Source organism: Acanthochromis polyacanthus, chromosome 21 (genome assembly GCF_021347895.1).
Source record: "Acanthochromis polyacanthus isolate Apoly-LR-REF ecotype Palm Island chromosome 21, KAUST_Apoly_ChrSc, whole genome shotgun sequence".
In the NCBI taxonomy this organism is placed as follows: Eukaryota; Metazoa; Chordata; class Actinopteri; family Pomacentridae; genus Acanthochromis; species Acanthochromis polyacanthus.
In genome coordinates this window covers 7,177,746-7,196,447 of record NC_067133.1, presented here as the reverse complement: position 1 = coordinate 7,196,447, position 18,702 = coordinate 7,177,746, and the positions used below count along the sequence as shown (strand labels likewise).

Here is an 18,702-nt window from a genome sequence, read left to right as displayed (position 1 = left end):
AAAACAGGAAACCCATGCAGTAAAGGATCATGAGCTGGAATCAAACCTGCGTCTCTGACACAGTTCTGTTTACAAATCACGTTCTTAACCAGTTGAGCTATCTGGACATCTTGTTCCAATTTGTTGGACGACATACTAACCTATGATGTTTTTGTCATATTTTGGACCACATACTAAAAAACCAGAATCCAGGATCCTTTCCGGATTGCAACCAAAATTAAATCAGCTCTTCCTTAGTCTACATCCCCTCAAAATTTCATCTGAATCTGCCCAGGCGTTTTTGAGTTATCTTTCTAACAGACGGACACACAAACGCCGGGTGCCACATAACCTCCTTGGTGGAGGTAATAACTCAAATTTGTCTCAGATGAAGTAAAATTTGTCCAAAATGAATTGTAATTTGTCCCAATTTACTCAAATTTGTCTGAAATGACTTGACATTTGACCAGAATGACTCAAATTTTTTTCTTAAATTACTGGAATTTGTCTCATATGATTAAAAATTTGTCCAAAATGACTTGAAATTTGTCTGAAGTGACTCAAAATTTGTCTAAAATGACTCGAAGTGTTTCAGATGTTGCAAAATGTGTCTTTCGTGCCAGCGTGAAGCCAGATTTCTCCCAATTAATGTCAATAAATGAACGAAAACGGGAAAACTTCCAAGGTCAATGAATGCTTTTCATATATATTTCTGAACATATTCTCAGATTAAACTATTTTCCAAATTTTGAGTCACTTTAAATATTTGGATTAAAGAAAAACAAGAGCATACTGGTTTATTACCAGGAACAAAGTGAGTCTGGAGGTCTGTGTAGTTCTTCAAACATTTATTCCTCTCTGGATTAGTTATTCTTATTTAATTTCCCTGATGTCAGTTCGTGTTCAGATTTGATTCTTCGGTCCTCTAGATCTGCTCACAAAGTCATTGTAAGTCATTCAGATGCAAAACAGATTTCTGCTCATGTTCAAAACTTTCTGAACATTCAGAAATTATTACACATTTACAGATTGAGCTCTCTTTTTGTTGGAGAAAAATGCCTGTTTTGTAAATGTGGAGGCGAAGTCTACACTGTGTGCAGCATTAAATGCTAACCCTGCTAGCATGCTGCAGCTAACAGACCTTGTCCTCTGAGGAAACCTTCAGTGGATAAATCCTGTTTCAGGTGCAGAGACACAGGTTTTGGTTTAACTCAAATTCCTGTAAATGAAACTTTAATGATGAGAAATTGGGTCATTGCAGCAGCAGAGAGGAGAACATGAAGAGCTGCTTCAATTCAGCATTCGCACCAAAGCTCTGTTTTTGGGAGAAAGTCTAAACTTTTGTTTGAAGCAGAGAGAACAAGGTGTGTTTGTGAATATATGAGTGAAAATAAATCCTGTGAAACACCATCTGCTGCTTCAGACACCAACAGACTCGACACAGATCTCTCAGCCAGAGGATCAGTTTAGTTAAAGTCCTGAAACTCAGACTGGATCTGCAGATGATTCTGCTGCTTTCAGCTCAACTGATGCCACTGTTCCCTCCACAGATGGGCAAAGCTGAAGGAATCATCAACGACGAGATCCCAAACTGCTGGGAGTGTCCCAAGTGCCACAAGGAGGGCAAAACCAGTAAGGTGAGTGTCGCCCCAGTACAGACACTGGAACACTCTGATTCCCAGCAGCTGAACTGGTTTAAATATTTACATCCGAACCAGCAGATTCAGAAACGTCCTCAGACAAGAGTCTGAATGTTTGTTAAACGTTAGTTAACCTCCTGTTATCTTTGAAGTCAATTTGACCCCAATCAATGTTAAACGTCACTAAATCAATGATTGACAGAATTTTTTATGCTTCATATTTCATGACTTTTCCTACTTTAATGGGGGCAGCTGGTTAAACATAGAATTAACATGATGACATGTTTTCAGTGTCCTGTATATGTGTAAGCATCAGTGTTCTTTGGGGTAAAATTGACCCCGGGCTTTTAGCAGTATAAAACATTTTACACATTTTTTTTTTGACGATTAAGATAAGATAATCCTTTATTACTCCCCATGTCAGGTGAAATTTCCAGTGTTACAACAGCAAGCATCTTTCAAAGCAGCACTAACCATTTGTGTAGTAATGATAATAATTATAATAACAGCAATAATATCTACAATGTATACAAGAATGAAAAATGAACAAATACAGTGTTACTGTTTTGGATTATACTGAGGTCATAATGTGCAATTTTACAGTCTTCAAAAGGTTTTAGCCCTGAACTTTGTGAAATAGTGTAAGTTTTTTCTTTGTTCAGACTGACCCTGAACATAAGCAGTGTTACAATTCTTGATAACAGAAATAGTTTTCATTTGGAACGTTATAGATAACAAAAATATGTACTTTGAAATAATATCAGAATCCGCTTTAAAGGCTAAGTACGTTGACAACAAACAAGGAATTTGGTTTCGGCTGTTGGTGTCACCCTAGGAATACGGAAGAGAATAATAAAAAGATGATATACAAAGAGGAACAGGAAGGAAGATAATAGTGGCTTGTGTGCTTTGTGTGCTGCAATCTCTCTTTTATTCAATGTCCTATCTGCTGCTGTGCAATGTAAATTTCCCCACTGTGGGGTTAATAAAGGTTTAATCTATATCTCTATCTCTGTATCTATATCTATCTTTATCTATCCAATCTATCTAAAATTAACCCTCCTTCCCTCTTCAAATATTACTGACACATTTTACCCTTGAGGTCAATTTGATCCCTGGGATATTTGTCTCCAGAAAAGGATTTCCATAAAATTGTTGACCTAGTTTTTGTGTCAGGCACTTTGTTTATTTGTTGAATAGATAAATAAAACCTTGATAATGAACCTTGACCTGTCCTCTAGCGCCACCATCGGGCCAGATTTTTGAATTAGAATTAATGTGTCTTGAAAAGTTTTCATAGAAATCTTATCAAATTTATTGACAGCAATTGACCACAAGAGTATGAACCGTATTAGTTTTAATGATGATGTGATCTTTCCTGTAGCGCCACCATTAGGTCAGACTTTCAACTGTAGACTTTGTGTGTCTTGAAAATCTTTCTTCCAAATGTTTTTTTTAAATTTCGGGTGACTCTCACAAATGAACCATATTGACTGATGTTGATGACCCCCTTGTCCTCTCATAAGCATATTTATTTATTTTTATCTTTATTTGTGACACAGAATCAAACTTAGAATGTCTTCAGAGACGTGATGGCTGGAAGTGTTGCCTTTACAGTCTCAGCGTTCTAAAGTCTTGCTGTTGCTTCACCTTTTGATTTGTAAACAGGCTTCTCACCAGGATTTTTTTTCAGCGTAACGGCAGGTCCTCCTGCACGCGCGCGCAATAGACGGGAATGGGTCACTCGACAGGAAAGTACGGCTGAGTTGGGGAGACATAAATTAACCTAGATAGGCACCCAGTCGATAAAAACAAAGCACATGGCGTTATCTGTCAAAATAACAGCGCAGCGGCCCTAATCACAGTGTTAACCCTTCCTGTTCGGCCCCCGACCGTGGTCAGGAAGCCCGGGGTTAACCCCCTTCACTTCATCAGCAGCCGTAGAGGCAAAGACACAGGAGCCCAGCCGTATCGAAGAAAACTGCAGCCTTTATTGTCTATAAACAGTGGCTGAACCGCACAGTACCGCCAACCCAGCAACTAAACACCTTCTCTCCTCCTCTACCGAACCGACTGAACCGACTGCCGTCTCTCTCGCTCACGCTGCATTCAAGGTCGCTTGGACATCTTGCTCTCCCCCTCTCTCCCGCACACAAACGCTGCTCTCATTCCTTCTCTCATGACGGAGCCACACACTCTCATAACAACAGCGTAATCTTTGAAATGCGCTGGCGTATCGGCCCTAATCACAGCGTAATCTTTTAAACGGACAGCGTAACGGCCCGTTAGACAGCGTAACGGCCCGTTAGACAGCGTAACGGCCCGTTAGACAGCGTAACGGCCCGTTATGATAGCGTAACGGGCCGTTACGCTGAAATGCGCTGGCAAGAACCCTGGTAAACATCTGCCAAAATGAGCCAGCCAGCGTAGCCTTCCAGTCAACTATATCCAAATCTTTCCAGCTGTCCCCATACACATGCTTCCTCTCTAAATTTGTCATCCTAAGAACAATGTTTTCAATCAAAGGTGTTATGAAGAGCTCTAATGATGGCTTGGTGTTTTCAACATGGCTGACTGCCTGGAACCGTTTTGATAATATTAGTAGCACTCAGTCTACTCTGCAGTTGAAGTGGGGAAAGGGACCATATTATCTTTCCATTTTTCTATGGGATTGTGTTTGCTCGTGGTTGAGAGACAATTACATTGTTGAGAAATAAATGTGGATTAAAATTGAGTTCAATGAAAGAAATGGCTCAAAAATGACTGAAAACTAAACTTTTTAACTTAATTTGTCTTTTAGTTTTGGTCTATAAATGTCCACAATGACTCAAAATTAGTCTTGATTGAAGAAAGCGTCACTGAAAGTTTGGTCAGAATTACTCAACAAATGTTCTTCATGTTCTATTTCCATGGAGATGCAGAACTTTGGATTGCACAGAACAATGAACCACAGTGGGTTAAAGTCAGAAAAAACAGGGAAAGACTGCGTTCAGAGGGTGAATGTTGATGATTTAAATCCTACTTTGAGATTGAAGGTTCTCAGCATGTTTCTGATGAGGAACCTGAGAACCTTGACCGGGTTCTGGTTCCAGATGTTCTTCCCAGAGCGCAGATGTGACTGTTTGCTGTGTGTAGGACCAGGCGGACGGCTCGGGGAAGCGGCGGCTCGATAACGGGGAGGTGGGACGCTGGAAGCTCACCGATGACCCGCCCCCCAAGAAGAAAGCCCCGCCCTCCCTGGAGGAGGCGGGGAGGGCGGATGGGGGGCACAAGAGGAAGAAGGAGAAGGAACTTCCTGCTGACAGTGGGCCCAAGAAGAAGGTGAGCCTCCTTGAACAGCATCGATTATTGGTTATTGATCATATTCATATCGTATACATCCAGGTTTTACAGTCTAAACAATAAATCTGGTTTCTATTCATTTTCTGTCTAACCAACTGTGAGCATCAGTATTATGGGATGTGTTGTAGTTTGACCAGTAAAACTGCAGCTCTGTGATGGTGTTACCATTGTGTGTGGAAAAAGTCTGACTGAATCTCCTGTTTGCTTCCCAGATAAAAGGTGGCCACGAAAAGCGCCTCAAAAAGGTACGAAGCCTTTTTTTCTTTTTATCCAACTGCAGAATTACAGACAGAAAGTCAACTGTATTGATCAAGAAGAAGCCAAAATACACTGTAAAAACTACAGTTACAGTATAAAACACGTCAGTGTTTGTCAGGTTGCACAACCATAGCTTTTTATTCATATAATGCAACTGCTGCACTACTCAGGTTACCGTTCCTTTAATGTGATGCAAAATTGTTTGAGACTACACCAATCCAGAACTGCTTGATTAACTTTGCTGTCACCACATCAGATATCCTGCAGCACTACTAAAGTTTTCCAGAAGTCAACACATTTCATCTATATGTTACTGTTTTACTGTTATTTTTGTACTCAAACACCAGGTCTAATTCTTTGTGTGCGTCAACATTGTGGTCTTCATCTCTGATGAAATAAAACTGTTTATCCGGAAGAAAGTACAAATACCCTTCTCCAAATAAATCTAAAATGTGTTCAACCTGACATAAAAACATAAAGAATGACTCAAAATGAATTTCCCTTCGGGGATTAATAAAGTCATTTTATTGTAAAATGTGTCTTATAAAGACAAGATGTGTTCAGAATGACTGAAAGGGTATCAAACAAAAAATGTATCTGAAGTGACCAAAAACTTACCAGATAATTACAAAATGTATCTAGAAAGCTGAAAATTTGTCAAGAATGTGGTAAAATCCAAACTAACTTACAGTTAAGCTGAAATTACCCAATAGTATTTTAATTGAATTATTGTAAAACATGTTAAAAATTTCTAAAATTTGACAAGAAATTGTCCAAAAAAAGTTTATCCAAAATGACTGCACGCTTTTCTGGAATTACTCAGATTTTTTCCACAGTAACCATTGTCCAAAATGATCACAAACGGAAAACGAACAAAAAAACACCGTGCCAAGATTAACAAGAAAGAAGTAAGATTAATAATATAATCCATAGTATAATCCAGTCCATTCTGCTGTATTGTTCATCCTGTTTCTATACTTTATCAGTTTCAGACAGAAACCGACTTGTTCAAATCACACGTATTGCATCTAAAATTATACATCAACCCACACCTAACATATCTGAACTTAATAATAAAGCAATAGCCCGTCTCGCCAGATCAATAATTTCGGACACTGAACACCCTCTTCATCACATGTTCCAGCTCCTCCCCTCTGGACACAAATTTCGAGCACTAAGATGGCATTATGTCCGTTACAACAGAAGTTTTGTTCCATCAGCTATCATCATCCTCAATAAGCCACCGCGCTGAACTTGAACTCTATTTTTGTGTGTCATATTGTGAATTTTGTCCTTGTATGTATGTTATGATGTGTGACATGACAGCTTGTGAAAACAAATTTCCTTCGGGACAATAAAGAGCTCTATCTATCTAAATACATAAATACAAAATTTGGAGCTTCTTCAGAATTAGCCAAAATTTGTCTAAAATTATTCCAAGTTATTTTTAAACACAAACATGCAAAATAACAGAAATGTTTTTGAATGTGTCTGTGAGTAAAAATGACCTGAAATCTGCCCAGACTCACTTTTTGCACTGTTGCTGTTTATTTTCAGAACTGATGAGTCATTGCAGATATTTACGACTCACTTTGACAAACTGGAACCTTTGAAATTATTTCATCATTGAAACTTTCAGGTTTTGTTTTCATTGAGTCGCTCAATCTTCTGTTTTCTTCATCAGAAACCCAAACAGGAAGGGGTGGAGTCCAACGGTCCAACCTCGTCCTCAGGTGGTGGAGCTGGTGGCCTTCAGAGCTCCGCTTCCTCTTCCTCTCAGCCGGGAGGAGGTGGCGGAGGAGGAGCAGGAGGTGGGGGGACTTCGAGCGCTGACCAGCGTTCCCATCACCGAGAGAAATTAGAGCGCTTCAAGAGGATGTGTCTGCTGGAACGCCGGCCCGAGTCCTCTTCCTCGTCCTCCTCCAGCTCCGAGTCCGACTCTGAGTCCGACTCCGACGACTCGCTGAGGGGGGAGCAGGGTGGGGGCTCCTCACCGTCCTCCTCTTCTCCGGCTCCACCTCCTCCTGTTGTCTACGGCAACAGCAGCGGGGGCCGGGCGGAGCGAGACCGGAGTCGCAGCGAGCGGGAGAGGGAGCGTGAACGAGAACGAGAACGAGTCCGGCGACTCGCCGAACTCGGGTTCAGTGCCAGCGAGGAGTCAGAGGGGGAGGGGGGCCGGGGGGAGGAGGAGGATCGGGAAGAGGAGCAAGCTGGAGGGGGTGGAGACAAGGGCCGGCGGAGAGAGGCAGGTCCACCGCCACGAGGGCGAAAAACAGGGCAGATAGATGGAGAGGACGAGGACACGCCCACTTCTGACAGGACCAGGAAAAACTCCACCTCCCTGCCCCCACCCTCGCCCCTCTCCTCCAATCAGATGCCTCCGTCCTCACAGCACGATGGGTTCACAGGGAAGCAGCGAAGCAACGGGCAGGAAGCTCGCAATGGACGGACACGAGGAGGGACGGGAGGAGGTGGGAGGGAGGGGGGGGAGAAGGAGAATGCCAGTGGAGTTCTGACCAATCACAGACACAGCGTAGGAGCAGGGGGCGGGGTCAAAGGTGGCGGGAGCCGCAGCAACAAGATCCGTAGCAACAGTAAGAACCAGGCATCAAGGAACAGCGTCTCTTCCTCCTCAATCCCCACGTCCAATGGGGGAGGGGGGGGGCCAGCGGCCTCATGATGTCAGCGATGGCTGCGTCACCCTGCTCACAGCCGTCCCGCCTCGCCCCACGCTCTCAAATGATGAAGCGCAGTCCGCCCGCCGTGCCCTCGCCACCCCGACCCGTTCAGATGGAGCGACACCTGGTCCGGCCGCCGCCCACCTGCCCTGAGCCCAGCTGCTTGCCGCTGGACTGTGGCTCCGCCCACATCATGACCCGTGACGTCTGGCTGCGAGTCTTCACCTACCTGAGCCACCGAGAGCTGTGTGTCTGCATGAGGGTGTGTCGCACCTGGAGCCGCTGGTCAGTGCTCACCTGTTCACCCGTTTGTGGTACAGTACAGAAAGAATGGAGGACCGGTCCTGAATATAAGGCCAGTCTTATATTCAGGACCGGTCTTCCAGCTGCAGGTGTCATATCCAGGACCACACAGTTCAGATGCAGTGATGCATGTTGTGTTGTTGCTGTTGCTGTCTGGTGTTACAGTTTAGTGAGATTTCCTCCTTACTTCCTTCCTGTCGTACCTCAGAGTTGCTCTGAGTACAGGTGAGTCTCAGGTGTTGTCATTCCTCCTGTCCAGGTGCTGTGATAAGAGGCTGTGGACTCAGATCGACCTGAGCCGGCAGCGCTCCATCACCCCCCCCATGTTGAGTGGTATTATCCGCCGCCAGCCCGTCTCCCTGAACCTGGGTTATACCAACATCTCCAAAAAGCAGCTCATGTGGCTCATCAACCGCCTACAAGGTAACATGAAAACACTTGGGCTCACCTTGCCCAAGCGCCCACATATTCATCCACACACAGCGCTGACAGAGAAATAGTCCACATCTTGTTTTTACATGAATGTTTCCAGTTTGAATATCACAGATTGTCAGTGTGATCTCATGTCTTTCTTATTCGATGCTGAAGATATGAGTTATTTCAGGTGTAGATGCAGGTGTTGTTGTAATTCTCAGTGTGACCTGCTGGTGTCGCTGGTCTGCAGCTGCTGTCAGGTTGATCCTTTGTAAAATCAGGCAGAACTGAAAACCTCTTCCTGATTCTGTATCTGCTGTAACTCAGATGTGTTTTTCATTCTAAAACGTCATGAGTCTATCTGCTGTACTGATGAAATTCTGAGGCTCAGAAATTATGGAAAAAGTCCAATACAAAGTGGTAAATCTGGACCTACTTCTATGGACTTCAAGGACCTGGAACTGTGAAAGTATTCATAGAATGAAATAAAACTTTGATAATTAATAAAGTTGCTGCCGATAAAGAACTATGAGTTGGAGTCATTTAAAAGCAGAATCCGTTCATGAACGCAACAAACTGAGTGAAGCTCCTGTAGTTTTTCAGGATGTTGTGTCTGAAGCTGCCTCTGACCTGTCCTCACCTGTCCTCACCTGTCCTCAGGTCTGCTGGAGCTGAATGTGTCTGGCTGTGCATGGCCGGCTGTCTCTGCCCTGTGTCAGGCTGTCTGTCCCTGTCTGAAGCTGCTGGACCTCAGCAGGGTGGAGGACCTCAAAGACTCTCACCTGAGGGAGTTGCTGGCCCCGCCCCCCGACACCAGGACAGGTGAGAACGCCCACCTGACCCGCATCACATCATATCACTCCACACAGGAAGGTTTCGCTTTAAAAGTTTAAAGGAGAACATTCTGAGGTTCTCTGCTCTCTGATTGGTCCACCAGCTCACGGTGAGACCAGAGTGGGGCGGTTCCAGAACGTGACGGAGCTGCGATTGGCCGGTTTGGACCTGACGGACGCCTCGTCCCGCCTGCTGGTTCGTTACGTTCCTCACCTGTCCAGGTTAGATCTGAGTCAGTGTGGAAACATCACCGACCAGACGGTGCACAACCTCACCTCCCCCATCTCCCCCCTGAGAGAGAGCCTCACCCACATCAACCTGGCAGGTAAACACACCTGAAACACACTGTTTCCTCCTCCTCTGTGTCCTTCTGTCCCTTTCTCCTTTGACCTCCTCCTCCTCCTCTATCACCTCCTTCTCTACTGCCTCCTCCTCTTCTAACTCCTACTCACCTACCACTTCATCCTCCATCTTCTCCTTTCACCTCCTCCTCCTCTTTCACCTCCTCCTCTGCCTCGTCCTCCTATACCACCTCGTCCTCCTATACCACCTCATCTACTTTATCCTCTACCTCCTCCTCTCCCTCCTCCTCCTCTACTTCCTTTTCCTTTCACCTCGTCCTCCTCTATCATCTCCTTCTCTACCATCTCCTCCTCTACATCCTCTACCACCTTCTCCTTTCACCTCCTCTATCACATCCTTCTTTACCTCCTCCTACTCTACCACCACCTCCTCTCTCACCTCCTCCTGTGTGTTGCAGGTTGTGTGAAGGTGACCGATCAGTGTGTTGCGTTGTTGCGACGCTGCAGCTCCCTGCAGTCGGCGGACCTGCGCTCCTGCTGCCTTGTCTCCTCTGAGGCCGGACAGCTGCTCTCCTTCCCCTCCTCCACGTCCTCGTCCTCCTCCGCAGTCGCTGCTTCGTCCTCCTCCTCCTCCACGCCGGCCTCCTCCTCTTCTTCCTCCTGTCCTCCAGAAGACAGAACGCTGCTGAAGAACAGCTAAAGTCCTCCTCGTCAGGTGACACTCCAGTCCAGGTGGCTGACGAGTCCCGCCCCCTCCTGGTTACACTACAGACAGGTGAGGAGGAGCAGGAGGAGGAGAATGTACTTTGGGAAAGTTGTGGGTAATAGTTAAATAGAAACCCTGAGCATGTACATATTTGTTCTCTGTACAATTTTGGGTGTTTGTATATATCTGTAGTTTACTGTAAATGACCCCCGCTCCTTGAAAACCTCCTCCCTCCTCTCCTCCCCTGCTCCCTCCTCCTCCGGTCTCCTCCCCCCTCCTGTCCTGCCGTCCTCCCGCTCTTCGACCAATCACCGCTCTGCTCATCCAGCCCTCATCATGTCCTCGTTGGGTTTCCGTGGCTCTGACCGCCATGTTTAAAACCACCACAGGCTGCAGGGAGGTCGCGGCTACGCTAACAGTTTCCCTCCGCTTCCAGTCTTTGTGCTAAGCTAAGCTAACCACAGCCGTCTGCTGATCCAGCAAACCGGAGTCAGGTTTGTCCAGAGACGATTCCAGTAAAGTTTATTCAAGCAGAGCGCCGCTATCGACAGTAACCAGCTGATTTTCTTCATCGCGTCCCTCATGTGTTCTGTCAAACAGCAGAAATCTCGCGTTAGCAGCTGCAGCTAACAATGATTCACTATTGATCAAGAATCAAGAATTCCTCTTACATGACAAAAATAATCTTCATGTCAGATGCTGGAAACATTGCTGGACTTTTGTTCTTAAGATGACAATCCACCACAACTAATGATCTGGTCCAGTAGCTAGAATTTAATTTAGCATCTTCACTCAGAAATCAGCTGACTGTTCTCTAAATTCAATCATTAATCATGTCCGACCTGTTGGAGAACGAAACAACGTCGCTGACACGGTGAAGCAGTTTGTCTTCCAAAACTACAACATGTTTGATTCACCGATGTGATGTTGAAACAGCTGGAAAGACGACTGATCTCCTGTCGATCCACCGACAGATTCATCGACTCGTCAGGCTGAGTTGATCCTCTGAGCTACAGTCGGATTATTCAGGCCATGAACCTCCAGACAGCAAACCTCTGACACAAGTTCAATGTTCTCAGTGTTTGAGGCTGATCTGAATACAAACATGAACCATTTCAGAGTCTGGATTCGAGCAGCTGTAAACTGGAGGAATCATTTCACTATTCAATCTCTGACGTGATCATCTGGATCACGTGTTCAGACAGTAGAGCTGAGCTGGACATGTTAGCAGGTGGCTTCAGACCAGCCACTCCGTCTTTGTGCTAAGCTAGGCTAGGCTAACCAGCTCCAAACTGACTCCATCTTTTCTAAAATGCGGGACTGTTCCTTTAAAAGCTGCAGTTAGTTTGTTTCCTCAGCAGGTGAACTTTGGTCAGGGGTGTGTGTGTGCTTGTGTGTGTGTGTGTGTGTGTGTGTGTGTGTGTGTGTGTGTGTGCTTGTGTGTGTGCGCGAGCCTCGACGTCTCCATTCGCCTCAATCACTCCTCTTTGATTTTCTACACGGTGTGTTTTCTCAGGAGTATTTTGTGTGTTTTTTTTTTCTTTGAGGTTTAATTTATTTTCCACATTCCTGATAGTTTTCTGCTCGTTCTCACTCCTTCGTTGTTTTTCTACGTCCTGAACGTTGTTGATTAAACTTTACTTGTGTTCTGCTGAAGCCAGTTTCTGTCAGAAAAAGATGAAAACATGGACAGTGAGTCATAAAACGTTCATCAACGCTGAGATAAATCGTGATCAGGAGTTGTTTTTTTTTAACTTAAAGGTTTAATCTTGAGGTCATGATAACCTGACTTTACTCTCCCACAATCTTGATTTACCTCAATCTGGATATACTGCCTCAAAATTTTGACTTATTTCTTATTGTGTCACAGGTCTGATTTATATCCTTCATTTAATTTACTCACAACATCGACTTGTCCAATAATCTGGATTTACTGCCATGAAATGTTGATTTTATGTCAGAATCGAGATTTACTATCATGATCTTGACTTTTGACTCTATAATCTTGGATATAGTTTATCATAATGTTAGTTTGTGTTTTAGAATCTTGATGTCTCAGAATCTGGATTTATTTTTTAAAATGTTGGACTTGTAACTTGGGTTTAGGGTCATTCCGTGTGGTTTCACCAGATGGTGGTTGCTGCACCATTTTCAAATTAGTCCTAAATTTGTATGTCACTAGATAGTTACAAAAGTACTTTCTATGCAAAATTGTAGGCCTGTAGCGCAAATAGTTTCGGAGTTGTGGGGGTCTGAAATTTTCAGAATTTGGGCTATAAAAAGCCTCACCAGTGTTTTTTTGCATCTTTAAGTGGTTATTTCTCAGCCTCCAGACATACCAGAGAGCTGTGAGTTGCTAAACAAGGCCTCTGCATGTAGCTAGTGCCCCACAAACATCCCCAGGTGTTTCCCAACACGGTAAAATGTGAAGGAAGTTTGACGGTATCAAAATTTGGATACCGCCCAAGCCTACTTGTGACACCAAAAGGGCATTATACTTTTTGAAGGTAGTCACCTTTAAGAACTAACATTTCAAAAAGAACAAAACATACATAATACTACCATTGGAATGACTACTAATACTTGTATCCCAATTTAAAGTAGTGAAAAGCAAAAAACGATTTTGACACTACCCATGCCATTTTGAGTAAGAATATCTCAGTAACTACAAATATAACCCTGCTGCTTTTTTATACAGTGATAGAAGACAGATGGAACTGTCTTGTAGAAAAATTTGGGGTCTCTGGTACCTGTCCCACACTGAGATTTTTGCCACCAAAAATAGCCAATTAAAAATCTCGTCCAATTTTGGGAGCTCATATTTTCCAAACTGAGGTACCTAGAAAGCTCCAGTTTGCTAAGTTATCACACAGGTTTGTGTAGAATGGAACCTAGGGGTGTTGGAACTCTTCTGTTCAGTATTTCTAGTACTTTAAGGTCCCAAACCCCACTCGCGAGTAGGTTTTTCTTAATTTTTAGCAAGGCGACATGGCCTGCAGAGTGTAGGGAAACACCTGGGGATGTTTGTGGGGCACTAGCTACATGCAGATGCCTTGTTTACCAACTCACAGCTCTCTGGTATGTCTAGAGGCTGAGAATTAACCACTTAAAGATGCAAAAAACGCTGGCAAGGCTTTTTATAGCCCAAATTCTGAAAATTTCAGACCCTCACAACTCAGAAACTATTTGAGCTACAGGCCTACAATTTTGCAAAGAAAGTACTTTTGTGACTATCTGATGGCATACAAATTTAGGACTAATTTGAAAATGGTGCAGCAACACCCCCAAGGAATATCTGGTCATTTCCCCTGGAATGACCCTTTAGTTTGTCAGAACCATAATTTACCGACCAAAATCTTGACTTCTTTCAGAATCTAGATTTATAACCTTGATTTAATTTATCATAACATTAATTCACCCAATCAGAACTTTTTTCAGAATCAGACTTTTTTCATAATCTTAATTTTTGTCCCATAATCTGGATTTACTGCCTTGAAATCTTGACTTATATCGAGATAATTTATCATATTCTTAGTTAGCTACATCAGAATCTTGATGTCCAGCTTTTATTTCCAGTCGGATGATTTTGATTGATCAGAATCTGGGATTTGTTATTTTTATTTTGTTTGTTCATGATTTCAATTTACAATGTCACAATCTGGATTTGTCTCAAAGTCTTGATTTCTAGCTTGTCCTGAAATGTTGACTGTTGACTGATCTAGATTTCTTATGTCAGAATCTAGACAGTCTGTGTAATCATCTTGTTTTCATATCAGATAATCGAGACTCATCAGGGTTTCGATTATTACGCTTTTATAATCATGACTTTATGTTTTATAGTACTAGTTTGTCTCAACATATCTGATTTAGAGACTTTATCGTCGCGATGTTGTAAATCTAAGACTTCTCATGATATTGATTTCTCTAATCTTGACTCACCGTCTTGATTTAAGATTTAGTCAGTTTTAATCCTGATTCACAGATGTTTTCTTCTTTTCTTGGCTGAAATGGGCTTCTGTGGTTTCTCAGGGGCTTCACTTGTGAAAAATGTCTGAATTTCCTGTCAGTTATTGTTAAAACTAAGTTATTCTTTTAGAGTTTCACGTGAAAACGGTAAATCTTTGTCTGCAGATTTAAATCCAAACTTTCATAAGTGATGTTTCTGACGTGGTGGAGAGTCTTCATGTCTTCTGTTGTTTTTCTTCACATATGTGAACTCGGCTGCCATAATGTGAGGCAGCAGCACTGAGGGGGTTGGACAGGTTCAGTTCAGGTTCTGTGTTTTATCATGTTCATGACCACATCGAGCACATCAGCCTGCAGTCACCAATAATCACTATTAGTTATGTCAGTCAGCTTCCCCCAAGTTAGCTACACATGCTCCATATCGCTCCATATCAGCTAACGAATGCCATCGTCAGTTTCAGGTGTTCACTTTCTGCACTGTTCTCTACCTGAAGAACAAACACATGAAACAGAGTCAACTGTTGAAGTCACGGTGACAGAACAAGCGGCCATTTTCTGTGGCTAACTAGCAGTAGCTAGAAAGCTAGCCACACTTTGTTCTTGTGGTCATTTTCTCCACTGTAGCTCTGCATTGACAACAAGCTGTGTAATTCGCCTTCTAGCAAGCTGAGGTAAAATGCTAACACTGACTAGCATTAGCTCAGGTCTGCAAATCAGTCAAGAAAACAAAAACCGAAGAGCTAGTCGATTAAATTATGTTGAGAAAGTTAACAGGAGATTGCCATCCCCAGCTATGGTAACATTAGCTTATTAGTAAAATTAAGCAACAAGCTAACTCTGGCTTGATCCTTGTTGGTTTGCTTTTTCCAAATTAGCTTCATGGTACCATGTTAGCTTCATTGCTACATGTCACTAAGCTGGTTTCAGATTTCCACTCAGACCCAAAAATGCTAAAATATAAATTTAAAAAATTAACTCCAGACTACTTGTTTTCCAAGCTAGCTAACTGGTGTTAGCCTGCTAGGTGGAGATGGTTTAAAATCTGCTTTGGGCTCTATTAAAAAGTTGATTTATTTAGTCAAGAGTGAAATTAAGTAAACTATGAGCATCGTTCATGGACTTTATTCAGTGAAATATGTCAAATTCGGTTTTCAGCTGCAAACGTAGCTCACATTAGCAAGCTTGAACCAGCTAAGTCTGGTTTGCACCATGCTGATTTGCTTTTTTCCACATTACCTTCATGGTACCATGTTAACTATATAGCTACCTATTAGTTAGTGGTTTCAGTGTTCCACTGAGAGAAAATAAAGTTAATGAAATAGGACCAAAAATGAACATTTTCTGGGAAATATGGAGGCAGGAGGAGCTAGCGTTAGCTTCTGACAGGGGCTAAAGTTTTGTCTTGGGCTGAGATTAAAAGTCTATTTTCTTTTTAGGAGTGAAAATTAAAATAAATGTGATCAACATTCTGATGATTTATCAAGAAAAATTCAGTTTTTGTGTCTCTTGTTTCTAATTTGCTGCTTGTCTTTGGTTTTAACTGGCTGTAAATCTAAATGTTTGAGCTGCTGCGACTGAATCTCAACTTTGGAGGTTTTTCACAGTGAACTGGTGAACAGATGAATCAGTGAAATTACTGTCAGTTGCAGCTGCTCTTTAATCTGAGTGAATTTTGCAGCACTGCGTTGTTTTGCTGCAACTTCGAGGTGAATTAAAGTATTATAGGAGCTGTTGCCATGACGCCCTGTTGTGCCATAAACGCACCAGATCAACTGTTGACGTGTGAATGGTCGTTTTTTTTTTATACTTTATTTTTGTATTTGTTGTGATTTTGATGTTTTTTACTGTATTCTGGCAGCGACGCCTCACATGCTCTGTTCATGATGCTTCAAAGTTCACCCAGCAACAAGTGAGGAGTTCAGATCTGATTGGATGATAATCCCTGAAAGCTCTTATCCAATCAGACGGCTGGACACGTCTCACCTGCTCCTCAGTCTTAGTAAAGCTGAATCTCTTTGTCAATGTTTTAAAGATGCACTGGATCGTCGTCTTCATCACCTTCATCCTCACCTTTTGCCAAATGTAGTTTTTGTTGTGAAAGGGGGCATTTTCTCCTGTTTTTCTTTGTGTTTGGTTCTTTTTTATACTTTGTCCATGACTCTTCCATTGTGTTGATGATGAAAAAATGAGGAAGAAGTTGGAACAAACAGTAAAAAGAGACACAAAAAGACCAACTCAAGGCAGCTACGTATGAGTGACTACTGTAAAATGACTAATAAAGAAGCAATGAGTTTGTTTTTACCGCCTGTTTCATTATTTCACATGAAAACACTTTTAGATTTTAGTTTTTACTGTGACTTTGTAGAAGCTGCAGGTTTGAACCAACAATATGAATTAACTGCAGGCATGAATCAGCCATTTGTTTTTAGCTATCACATAGTTAATACGTGACTTAATTTACATTCTCAACGTTTAAACTACATTGGAGCAATTTATTGGCGTCTTCAGACTCGACTTTTTTGTTTTTCATCTTATTTTCAAATAAATATCTAAAGATAAGTTATAGATTTTATTTCTGCTTCATTCTGAATTTTTGGACTTTTACATATTATTCAGTTTTCATCTAAAAGCACATTTACAGTCAAAGCAGCAGATCACTGAATTATTCTGAACTACATTAACCTGATAACAGCTGATCTGCTTTTTTTTTTAATTTTCTGATGTAATTATGTTTGGTTAAGTCACAGATATTTTAATTTTAGACTTTAAATCTGGAACTAGGTGAAGAAAAATAAAATAATTGAGCAAATTTCATTCAATTATCTCAACTTGAGCTTTGCTTTTAATTAAATGATGCAGAAATCTGAGTTTAAATTCTTCAAATTATGAAGTTGATGCGTCATTATTCTGTCAACCATCAAAATCAGGCTCGTAACTTAAATTTTTTTCTGAATCAGTAAATTTGATTTTCTTTTTAAATCTTGTAGCTGAAATAAATGATGTTCTTTGATTGTGTTTAGAATGAAAGTTAATTAAATTTTCAAAATTACACAATCTGTTTTTGTATGTCATAATAAGTGTTACTTCAATGTTAATTAATTTATTTAGATCAGGTGGTTTTTGTGTTACATTTTTTAAGTAAAAGCTCAAATCAACTTCACTGAGTTTAATTTTCCTTGCAATTAAAAAAACCATATACTTTTAACATAAATAGCTGCTGAATAAACTGATGAGTTCAGCTCACGTTCAGACCTTTTATCGGGTTTGTTGTGACCAATGAGGTGAGGTGTTCTCAGACAGACCAATCAGAGAGCAGCAGGTGTGAACAGGTGAACTCACCTGTTGTTGGTTTCATTGGAACTCTTCATCTGAACATTAGTTTAGAAAAAGTTCATTTTTAGCAGAGAAAAGTCGATATTTTCTTTGATGGTCTCTGCTGTTAACGATGCTTTAAAAAGTAACTAAGATTACTTGTAGCTGAGTACAACATGAGCAGTACTTTTACTAGAGTACAGATTTGCAGGATGAAAACTCAGTAGATAATCTGATCAATTCTACTCTAACTTCACTTCAGTACTTACTAGTTAAAGTTTATCCGAGTTTGCACACAAAGCAATCAGTTCAGCCACAAACAAAGTTTCACTTGAGTAAAAGCATCTTCAGTCCAATGTAACTAAAGTACTCGGGAAAAGTTACCACACCAGTGTGTTTGAATGAACTTTTTACGTTTTAGTCTTTAATAACACAAATTATTTCTGTTGATTAATTCAGACTGAAAGCAAAGACAATAAAACATTTTAAAAATTCAGAATCAGAAGTTTTTGTCTTAATTCAGTTCAGTTTAATTTATGTAACACAGATTCACAACATGTCATCACCATTAGCATAGCCTAGACTTATAAACAGAGAACACCCAACGATCCAATCAGAAATCATTATTCAACAACAAACAAACAAAAAACTCACAGAAACTTCAATGCAGCCAAAAGTTCCATAATCTGAAGTAAAAGTACCTCAAAAGTAAAAATACTGAGATCCGGAACAAGGCGCGCTCACGTGAATTCGTGCGAGACACAGCGCGCCAAAGAAAAGGAAACGAGGTCGCGCGTAAAGAGGAGTGTCCTGTTGCGTTCAGAAGTCACATTTTACTGTCGGAATTTTATGGCAAAGTCAGTTTTTAGGTCAAAACCAAAGTAAATAAAACGTCAAAAGCTTGTTGAAAAACAAGATTTTAGAATTCATAAAAATCATAGACAGATTAACCTGACAACAGGTGCATC

At 41.8% G+C, this 18,702-nt stretch overlaps 1 protein-coding gene across 1 annotated transcript in view; it reads left to right on the top strand.

Moving 5' to 3' along the window:
* zgc:158376 (uncharacterized protein LOC100101643 homolog) overlaps positions 1-16,723 on the top strand; it is a 28,812-nt gene extending 12,089 nt beyond the window's left edge. Inside the window, 9 exon segments of the mRNA XM_022217578.2 lie at positions 1,530-1,616; positions 4,755-4,940; positions 5,174-5,206; positions 6,904-7,876; positions 7,879-8,182; positions 8,460-8,623; positions 9,275-9,436; positions 9,552-9,773; positions 10,209-16,723. Coding sequence (XP_022073270.2) covers positions 1,530-1,616; positions 4,755-4,940; positions 5,174-5,206; positions 6,904-7,876; positions 7,879-8,182; positions 8,460-8,623; positions 9,275-9,436; positions 9,552-9,773; positions 10,209-10,450 — 2,373 coding nt within the window. The 3' untranslated portion in view covers positions 10,451-16,723.
* The last annotated feature ends 1,979 nt before the right edge of the window (positions 16,724-18,702 follow it).